Raw genomic sequence first — 11,070 nt, 5'->3', positions numbered from 1 at the left:
TATGTTAGAAACAATCGCATGAAAGAAAAAACATTTGAATACTTATCTTGGGGTTAGAATGCACTAAAAATAGATGTTCAACATTTTCTTTTTCTATGCTTGTAGACTGCTTCTCTGTACAGATGATCTCCAACTTGAGACAGCTTGTTTTGTTTATTTTGCTAGTTGTAGGGCTTGCACTCTGGGCCTGGGCGCTGTCCCTGAGTTCTTCAGCTCAAGGCTGAGGAATCGAACCCAGGGCTTCAAGCATGCTAGGCAAGTACTCTACCAGTGAACCACATTCCCTGCCCAGATATTTTGGTTTTATGGTGATACAAATTCAATATACAGTCAACAGAAGCTACAGCCCACGTTTTGATCTTTTCTAGACAAGTACGTGTGGTATGATACTTTGGAGCTGCAGCTAAGTCAGCCACAATCACCAGAATAAACAACCAAAACCATGGTATTCTGTGGGGCTCAGCTATGATGTCTCTAATGTATTCAATGCATTTTCATCTGATGATATTTTCAAGGTCAAGGACCATGTGTATGCTGATGAAGGCCCACTCCACTTGTCCTGTACTATCTTCCAAGGTTATCCTTACAAGATCTCCAGATAGGTTGGATTCTAACAAGTACAGCAAGATGCATCTTTAAAAATGTTAAGGCAGGGGCTGGGAAGGTAGCTCAGCGGTAGAGTGCATGCCTTGCATGCATGAGGCCCTGGGTTCGATTCCTCAGCACCACATAAGCAAAAAGAAAAAAGCTGGAAGTGGCGCTGTGGCTCAAGTGGTAGAGCGCTAGCCTTGAGCTGAAGAGCTGAGGGACAGCGCCCAGGCCCAGAGTTCAGGCTCCATGACCGGCAAAAAAAAAAAAAAAATGTTAAGGCAGGTAACATCATGTTTTACTTTAAAAAATGATGCATATTAACAAGGCAATTCAAATTGAGGTACACACTGAGGGATGCTACTGCTAAATGTTTTGGTAAACATCCTTTGTACAGATATGTATTTTTAACATAAATCAAATCACATTTCATATCTTAAAAAAACGTTAAGGCACCACTTGAATGTTGTAAAGCTGCCTGTGAAAGTTCTTGCCCCATTTATAGCAAATGAGAAAGCAGCAGCAACATCTGGTAAACGTATGCAGAAGAAATTCTGCATAACACCACTTGTACAGAGTACTAAAATAGTCCAACTCTTAGAACCAAGGGGAGACTCAGTCTAGTGGAGGAATATGAGCTACTTATCAATGGGCTCCAGTCTCAATTTTGCAAGATCCAGAGATCTACTCTAAATAGTGTTGACAATACTGTACACTTTAAAAGTAGCTAAGAATCTGGGCGCTGGTGGCTCATGCCTCTAATCCTAGCTATTCAGGAGGCTGAGATCTGAGGATGCCAGCCAGACTGGGCAGGAAAGTCCATGAGATTCTTATCTGCAATTAACCACTAGAAAACTGGAAGTGGATCTGTGACTCAAAGTAGTAGAGTGCTAGTCTCAGCACAAAAGCTCTGGGACAGCACCCAGGACCTGAATTCATGCCCCAGGCCAAAAAAAAAAAAAGTAGTTAAGGGCATAGATCTCTTGTTGAATGTGCTTACAAAAAACATTTAAAAAATAAAAAGATTGGGGCTGGGAAGGTGGTTCAGTGGTAGAGCACTTGCCTTGCATGCCTGAGGCCCTGGGATCGATTCCTCAGCACCACATAAGCAAAAAGAAAAAAGCTGGAAGTGGCGCTGTGGCTCAAGTGGTAGAGCGCTAGCCTTGAGCTGAAGAGCTGAGGGACAGCGCCCAGGCCCAGAGTTCAGGCCCCACGACCCGACCCCCCCCCCAAAAAAAAGATTTAAAAAGGGGCTGGGAAAGTGGTGCTGAGGAATCGAACCCAGGGCCTCAGGCATGCAAGGCAAGCACTCTACCACTGAGCCACCTTCCCAGCCCCTCACATGGATGAATTTTCAAGGGAAATATTTATTGTGATATCTACACCATTAACTACAAACCTACAGAAAAGAGAACTTCAAAGAATTTTTAGTATTTAGAGAAATTATCCCAAAAAAAACTTTTTGTGACAAAACTCAGTGCCTTCTACTCTAACTCAGCTTTCTCACTCAAAGCTGGCAGTCTACCACTTAAGTCATACCTCCACTTCTGCCTTTTTTATGGTTAATGGGAGGTAAGAGTCTCACAGACTTTTCTTCCCTGGCTGGCTTCAAGCTGCAATCCTCAGATCTCAGCCTCCTGAGTAGCTAGGATTACAAGTGTGAGCCACTGATACCCAGTTCCAAAAACCATTTTTATAAATGCTTGAAAATTTTCAAAATGGAAATATAGCCTTTTTCTGGTACTATGTAATTAACATAAAACATGTTATAAAAATATACAAAACAAAGTCTCCTTCATAATCTCATCCTCCTAGAAATAACATTGTCAATGACTGGGCATATATTCTTTCAGATTTTACAAATGGCCACCCAAGCGTATAAAGTTATTTTATATAAGTGATAATTTTATGCATTCTTACATAACAGTTTTCCTCTATTCACTGACAAATATGTTTTAAGCTTTCTCTATGTCAGTATATAAACATCTATTATTCTATGAAATAATCGATGATTGTAAATGCCTGCCTGGCATACCATTTTATCAACACTCATAATTTAATCAGTTCTCACTTTTAGGTCATTTTCAGTTTTTTATTATAACAATATTAAAGAGGGCATAGACTCAAACAGAACAAAGATATAGCAGTACATTGATAATGTAATTAAGACAACCCCCCTCCCAAGCATTGGCTGTATCTTTTAAAAACATCTTCCATTTATTTATTTATTTATTTAAATATTAATGTACTTGGGCTTAAACTCAGAGCCCTGGGCTTGCTAGATTCTCTTTAACTAAAATAAAGATTCTCTTTATTTTAGTTACATCCATTAAATAAAAAACTCAAAACTCTAAAACTGTATGTACATATCAAAGTCCTAAAAAGTAATATTGAACACTTATATAAGGAAATTTGAGAAGTTACATATTATTATGTTTATTATGGGTACTTTTTTATCTTTTTAAATTTATTATTGTTATATCTCTTTTTTTGCCAGTCTTGGGGCTTGAACTCTGGACCTGGGTACTAACCCTGAGCTCTTTTTTGCTCAAGGTGAGTGCTCTACCACTTGAGCCACAGTGCCACTTCTGGCTTTTCTGTGATGAATTGGAAATAAGAGTCTCAGATTTTCCTGCCCAGGCTCACTTTGAACCTTGATCCTTAGGTCTCAGCCTCCTGTGTAGCTAGGATTACAGGTGTGAGCTACTGGTGCCCAGCTAATATATCTTTATATATACTTAATTTCCTCAAGCCAGCACCAGTGGTTTGCATCTATAATCCTAGCTTCTTAGAAGGCTAAGATCTGAGGATCAGTGCAAAGGCAACTCAGGCAATCAAATTTGAGAGGCGCTTATTTCTAATTAACCAGATAAAAAATGCTGGAAGTTGAAGTGTGGCTCAAATGGTAGAGCCTCCAGTCTTGGGTGCAAAAGCTAAGCAAGAGCTCAAGGCTTTCAGTTCAAGCACTACTACTAAGGAATGAATCAACAAACACACATGAACACACACACACACACACCACACACACAAACTTTCATTTTACTTTTTTTTTGAGATACGGTCACTATATAGCTCAACTTACTGTTTACCCTAGGGTTGACCTTGAACTCTAAATTTTCTTATTTTAGCCTCTACAGTCCTGGGATTTATGGACATATTCTACTACAGTCAGTTCTTAGTATATTTGAAAATGCAGTTTTTCATGATGAAGCCTTTAACAACATTTTCCTGCTAACAGTGAGTCTCAATATTGTTGCCCTTCTAATCCTACTTTTTTTGTCAATCCTAGGGCTTGAACTCAGGAGCCTGGGCACTGTCCCTGAGCTTATTTTGTTCAAGGCTAACATTCTACCACTTGAACCACAGCGCCACTTCTGGTTTTTTCTGTTCATGTGGTACTGAGGAATTGAACCCAGGGCTTTATGCATGCTATGCAAGCATTCTACCACTAAGCCACATTCCCAGCCCCTCCTAATACTTCTAACAATATACTTTTGTTGAAATCTCTTCTAAAGTAAAAACCTGAAAAAATGACATCTTAAAAACCTTCTAAGATTGAGTGCCAGTAGCTCACGCCTGTACTCCTAGCTACTCAGAAGACTATGATCTGGAGGATCATGGTTTGAAGTCAGCCCAATCAGAAAACATCTATGAAACCTCATCTCCAAAATAAACAACAAAATCCAGGGCTGGTGGTATGTCTCAAGTGGTAGCATGCCAGCCCAAAGCAAATCTGAACAGAGTTCAAACCCCAATTATTGCCAAGAAAAAAAAAATCTAGAGAAAAAAAAACTTCAAAAATACAATCTCAATTTATTATGGCAAGTTAGCTCAGGTGAACTTAATGAAAAACAAAATTTCACACACACACTAGAAACCACACATTTAGTAGACAGAGGAAGTAGACACCATTTAGTAGACAGAGGAAGTTAAAAATATCATTTCGTCAACATAGACTAAGTTCTTCTTACTTATACTAAGAAAAATAGCCCAATGTGGTGGCTAATGCCATAATACCAGCATTAGGGAGGCCGAGTCAGAAGAATCTTGAGCCTGAGGGACAACTGGGGCTACATAGTAAAACTTTGTCTCAAAAGAAAAAAAACAGCTTGGCTGGGGATGTAGCTCAGTGCTAGGGCATTTAAGTAGGTAAGGCGGGGTCCCAGGTTCTTCTATTCCCAGCATTGCAAAAAGCATCATTTGAAAATGGTTCCCTTTTGTCTAAAATCGAAAAGATGATCTTGCCAGTGAATAATGACTGCTGAAGCCAGATACCAGTGGCTCACACCTATAATCCTAGCTATTTAGGAGGCTGAGATCTGAGGATCACAGTTCAAAGCCAACCCAGGCAGGAAAGTCCAGGAGATTCTTATCTCCAGTAAACCACCAGAAAACCAGAGGTGGTGCTGTGGCTGAAGTGGTACAGTGCTGGGGTTGGGAAGGTGGCTCAGTGGTAGAGCGCTTGCCTTGTATGCTGGAGGCCCTGGGTTCGATTCCTCAGCACCACATAAGCAAAAAGAAAAAAGCCGGAAGTGGCGCTGTGACTAAAGTGGTAGCGTGCTAGCCTTGAGCTGAAGAGCTGAGGGACAGCGCCCAGGCCCAGAGTTCAGGCCCCATGACCGGACCCAAAAAAAAAACAAAGGAGGAGGCTACAATGCTTGATAAGAAATGTACTCATTATCTTGCCCATGTAATTGTAACCCCTCTGTACAGTATTTTCACAATAAAAAATAAATTTAAAAAAAAAGAAAAAGAAAATGGAAACCTGTTAGAGATGCTTTTTGGGGAAAGGAGAGGAGCAGGAAGTGTGATAGATTAAGATCAGTTGGAAAACAGTGTAAACATGAGGAAAAGAGATGTAACCATGAGATCCTCCCCTTTATAACTAAAAGCTTTAAAAACATGGAGAGGAAACAATGAGATGGCCAGGCAAGCACTTCAGATGAGGTCAAGGCAAAAGCAAGGGCCTAGAAAGAAGGTAGGACTTAAGATTCAGGTAGGTACTGAGGCTTGAATTTAGGACCTTGCTTGGCTTTTTCTGCTCATTACTGGTGCCCTACCACTTGAGGCACACCTTCACTTCCAGCTTTTTGGTTAATTGGAGTTAAGAGTCTCAAGAATTTGTCTACCTGGGCAGAAACGGTGATCCTCAGATCTCAGCTTCCTGTGTTCACTAAGATTATAACTGTGATCCACCAGCATCCAGTTTAGATATTTCTTTTTTGAATCAATATATCATCCAACAGGCTTTAGTTGTGGATTTATATAGGAAGCAGTTAGATAATAGTGACTCATTTAGGGCTCAAACAGATACAGGGATTGTGTTCAATGCCAAACTGTCATTATACTGAAGGGTTTGAGAGGATGATGTGGTCATTGAATTTTAAAAAAGAATGGAAGTCAACCTGACAGTCATGTGATGGATGGTTCTAGGGAGAAAAGAATCCAAGCTAAAGGAAAAGGGAGAGAAGAAGCACAGCCAGAGCATGAGGAGACAATTTAGAAGACAATTTCGAAGTAAATAAAAAAGAGTACACCAAGGAATATGGAGAGTCAATAGTAAATAGAAGTGACAAGAGAATAGAGGTAAGAATCATTCATCACCAGAACCACCACCCTGGATACATGGACAATACTGAATAAATGTTTGTTCAATTGAAATAATTAACTAAAGTATTTCAAACCAACATAATCAAAACAATGAAAAAGAAGAGGAGGGAAGTGGCTTAAGGAGAAAGGTTCATAATAAATAAACAAAACTGCATTGTCCATCTTCACTATTATAAGCATCTGTCTTTTTTTTTTTTGTCGTGGGGCTTGAACTCTGGGCTTGGGCGCTGTCCTTGTGCTCTTCAGCTCAAGGCAAGCGCTCTAGCACTTGAGCCACAGCACCACTTCCAGTTTTCTAGCTGTTTATTGGAGTTAAGAGTCTCATGAACTTTCCTGCCCGGGCTGGCTTTGAACCACGATCCTCAGATCTCAGCCTCCTGAGCAGCTAGGATTACAGGCTTGAGCCACCGGCGCCCGGCTGTAAGCATCTGTCTTATTTCCACAAGCAGAAATGCTGGATCTTGAGACATATGCATTTTATACATGTCATATTCCAATTTAATTCAGCACAAGGAAAATAATTGGTTAAATACAGGCTTTGCTACTACGTAAATACATTGAAGAGAACTAAATGTAAACCAAAGATTAAATCTTCAAATGCCCTCGATCTCAACATGCTTTTTTTTCCCCTGAAGTACTGAGGCTCTTGTGCTTATGAGGCAGGGACTTTACCACTTGAGCCATTCGTCAGTTGTTTGTGCATTTTTTTTAAATAATAAACTATGTTGGCCCGCACCAATACCCTATTTATCCTTCTCACAGTTGTGATGATAGGCACAAATCGCCATGCTTAGCTTTTTTGTTGGCTGAGATAGGGGTCTCACACACTTTTGAGGGGGGTGGCCTGGGATCACTTCAAACAGTAGTCTTCTTGTTTTTGTTTTGTTTTTTGGGTCCGGTCGTGGGGCCTGAACACTGGGCCTGGGCGCTGTCCCTCAGCTCTTCAGCTCAAGGCGAGCGCTCTACCACTTGAGCCACAGTGCCACTTCCGGCTTTTTTCTTTTATGGTGCTGAGGAATCGAACCCAGGGCCTCAAGCTTGCAAGGCAAGCGCTCTACCACTGAGCCACCTTCCCAGCGCAGTCTGAGACTCTTATTTCCAATAAAAATACTCAGAAAGACCAGCAGTGGTGCTGTGGCTCAGGTGGTAGAGCACTAGTCTTGAGCACAAAGTGGCTCAGGGGCAGTGCCCACATCCTGAGTTCAAGTGCCAGGATGAGCAAAAGAAAATTGAAATATCAGAAGTATATTCAAACTAGTAAAATGGTCACTTGTGGGACTTGAGTACACAGGGTTATCGTCTTCAATGGTATACTTTGTTAGAGGTTTCAGTTTTTGAAGTTGGTTAACCTCTGAGGAACTCAGAGTTTTAACTGAACACAATGTTCAAATTCTGATGAAACTTGGGTCTCCATTTTCTTTGACGTTTTAACGTAATTTATTTTCTTTACAATGTGTTATCACATACATACACGTGCATGCACTTGCACGTGCACACTCACACACAGAGGATTTAATAAATGGGTAGAGAAACAAGAGGGAGACCCTCCCAGAGGTTTTTAACAAAGTTAAAGTAGATTACATTTATGTGCTTTTCAGTTATTATACAATATACAGACATGATCCACTGAATGATTTATGCTCCCCCAAATGGTTAAACAATGACTATGAAAGACTAGACATAAAAGCTTCTAGAAGCAGAATTGCTGCTTGCAGAAAACAACTTCAGGCATCCATTTGTGTTTACATTTATTCCTTGAGAATGCTACAGTAGCAGGGTTTAAGTTCATTCTGTAAAAAGATCTGAAAGTTGATTTACAAGAGACTCAATGCATTGTGCTTTCAGATAAAAATCCTAAGTCAAAAGAGCAGTTGCTATGACAAAACAGTTAAAACTGCGCATATATATATATATGTATGTATATATATATATATATATATTATATATTTGTATGTTAGAGATTGGAAGAAGCTATAAAGAAATGTAAATAGTTGTGCTTAAGGGACTTTTTTGGTAAAGTTGTTTTAATAAATAAAACCTTAAAAAATGTATCAGTGACTGATATAAAATAGACACAGGTATCAAGGGGTTTCCAAACTTGGCTTAGAGTTTAAGGTGAAAAATTATCTCCACACAAACCACCTGGCATCTGATCCTCCAAATCTGGGCATGTCACTTAAGAGGCAGGCAGACAAAGAGCTTGAAAGAAAAGTTAGTGATTTCCCCCCATTAACGTAAAGCATTAACCAGAGGTAAAGCCAGGCGAAGCCAACAATTTAACAAATGCCTGCCTTCCTTTAGAACTCTTAGACCAAACAGAGCCATCAGCCTACTTTTGTAAGATATATATATATATATAAATATATATTTATATATATGCTTTGTGTCTGGACTACAACCCTATTTGGTAGTTCACAAGATGAATTAAACATGTCCTGTTTTTTGCGAGACCCTACAATAATCATGATCCCTTAATACCTTATACTTGTGTTTAATTCTCCACACAGTGCCTGTAAAACTCTTATTCTTACAAACACTCTAACAACTGTTTGTAACCATAGAGGGCAAGGTATAAATTTACATAGTAGCATTGATCATAGCTAGCAAATAAATACAATTTTATTTTTAAGCTAGTCAGTTTGTTCATTTAGGCCTTTAATGTTGAAGGACATATGGACCTTATCAATTAAAGTGAATTTAGAAGAGAAGATGAGAAAATAACAAATGTTTTCATTAAAGTCTTTGCACAATAGATACAGAACTTAAGACTCTCTTCAAATAATTTCTCTATCATTTAGAATCATCTTTACTGTCTGTAACATAAAGTGCTGGAATCCTGCAAATAAAATTACTGAGTAATTATATATATATATATATATATATATATATATATTACACATTTTCAATTATTTGAAATCATTCAACAGTTTGTAGTGTTAATGGAGTGAAATAGGGATAAAAGGCAGTCCACATTCAATATATTTTCAATATAAATTTACTCCGGAAGTCAGTTTAAATCTTCTCTCATGTCCGTAGTATAGCCATTGTGATAAGACCTGATTGAAGAATAAAAAGGCAATAGTTAAAGACATGGCATTTTACAAAATCTTTCCTTCTACAAGAAATTATTTGGACCTCAACAAGCAAATGAAATATAGCACCATAGGCAGGCACTCGATGAAGAACTCAAGTCAGTTTGAATTTAGTTGATATTATACAGAAGAAATTTACAGCAATAGGCACTCACTGGATAGATTTAATTAAATCACTAATGTCTAGTCATAGCTAATTTCACCATCCAATAACTCCTACTTTATCCAGCCATATTGGCTATAACAATAGCAAACATACCATTTTCAAGGGATGGTAAATCAGCTGACTCCAGGAACAGAAATATTAAGAACCTGATACATTAGGACTTTAGGGGTACAAAGACACACTGGTTTGCTTGAGAGATTCCACATAGGAAGCCACAAACATGACAGGCAGGTTGGCACAGAGGAAGTGAGGCCAAAGGATGGAGAGTTAGAGGCCAGCCTGGCTACATAAGACAGACCCTGTCTGAAAAAAATCCATAAGCAGTTGTGGACATGCTCAATCCTAAATGAATGGTAAGTAAGGAACTAAGTGACATTTGTGTTTTTCCCAGTCCTAGGGCTTGAACTCAAGGCCTGGGTGCTGCTATTCCTAAGTATTTATTTACTCAAGGCTACTACTCTGCCACTTAAACTACAGCTCCATTTCCGGCTTTTTGATGATTAATTGAAGATGAGTGTTTCTAGGCTCTCTTGCTCAGGTTAGCTTTAAACTTCAATCCTCAGATCTCAGCCTCCTCACTAGCTAGGATTAGAGGTGTGAGCAACAGGTACCTAGAACATTTTTTAATTACAAGGCTAGAATGAAGTGCAGTAGTAGAGCACTTGCCTAGCATGCATGAAGCCCTAGGTCCCATCCCAGCACCAGACAAAAAAAAATAACAGGGAGTTGTTGGGAAGGTGGCTCAGTGGTAGAGTGCTTTCCTAGCATGCATGAGACCCTGGGTGCCGTTCCTCAGCACCACATAAGCAGAAAAAGCCAGAAGTGGCACTGTGGCTCCAGTGGTAGAGTACTAGCCTTGAGCTGAAGAGCTGAGGGACAGCAACCAGGCCCACAGTTCAGGCTCCACAACTGACAAAAAAAAAAGTACAGGGAAGGGAAATTATCAGGAGGACGGGGCTGTAAGAAAGAGTGTTCTCAAAGATAAAAGCTGAAGCCAAGCGCCAATGGCTCATGCCTATAATACTAGCCACTGAGGAGACTGAGACCTGAGAATCGTGGCTCAAAGCCAGCCCATACAGGAAAGCCCATGAGACTCTTATCTCCAATAAACCACAAACAGAAAACCAGAAGTGGAGCTATGACTCAAAGTGGTGGAGCACTAACCAGCCTTGAGCGAAAGAGCTCAGGGCCAGTGCCTAGGCCCTGAGTTCAAGCCCCACGTGAGTTCAAGCCCCATAACCAAAACACACACACACAGACAGATAAAAGCTGAGATAAGCCTTAAAAGACAGAACATGGGGTGGGAGAGGGAGATTGTCCTGTAGGTAGAAACTAGTGGAGTGGTAGGGAGGGTGAAGGAGATTGAAATAGATTTGCAATTCACTGTATTTGATGTCGGTATAATTTGGAGGGGAAGGGGAAAAACAGTCGTTTAAATAGGGATACAGGTGGACCTATTGCAACAATGAGATGTACAAGTCATTATATCAAAAACGAACTTTACAACTTGGGTGGGGGGGGCAAGGGGAGGATGGGAAGGGATGGGAAGGGGAAACAAAGGAGGAGGCTACAATGCTTGATAAGAAATGTACTCATTATCTTGCCCATGTAATT

General features: G+C 39.9%; 1 protein-coding gene across 1 annotated transcript in view; it reads right to left on the bottom strand.

Moving 5' to 3' along the window:
• Positions 1-7,628: 7,628 nt before the first annotated feature.
• Positions 7,629-11,070, bottom strand: part of Mospd1 (motile sperm domain containing 1) — a 28,519-nt gene continuing 25,077 nt past the window's right edge. Inside the window, 1 exon segment of the mRNA XM_013018058.1 lies at positions 7,629-9,254. Coding sequence (XP_012873512.1) covers positions 9,223-9,254 — 32 coding nt within the window. The 3' untranslated portion in view covers positions 7,629-9,222.

The sequence above is a fragment of the Dipodomys ordii genome, unplaced genomic scaffold (assembly GCF_000151885.1).
Source record: "Dipodomys ordii isolate 6190 unplaced genomic scaffold, Dord_2.0 Scaffold38, whole genome shotgun sequence".
In the NCBI taxonomy this organism is placed as follows: domain Eukaryota; kingdom Metazoa; phylum Chordata; class Mammalia; order Rodentia; family Heteromyidae; genus Dipodomys; species Dipodomys ordii.
The sequence above is the reverse complement of the archived record's forward strand: the minus strand, read 5'-3'. Positions and strand labels throughout refer to the sequence as shown.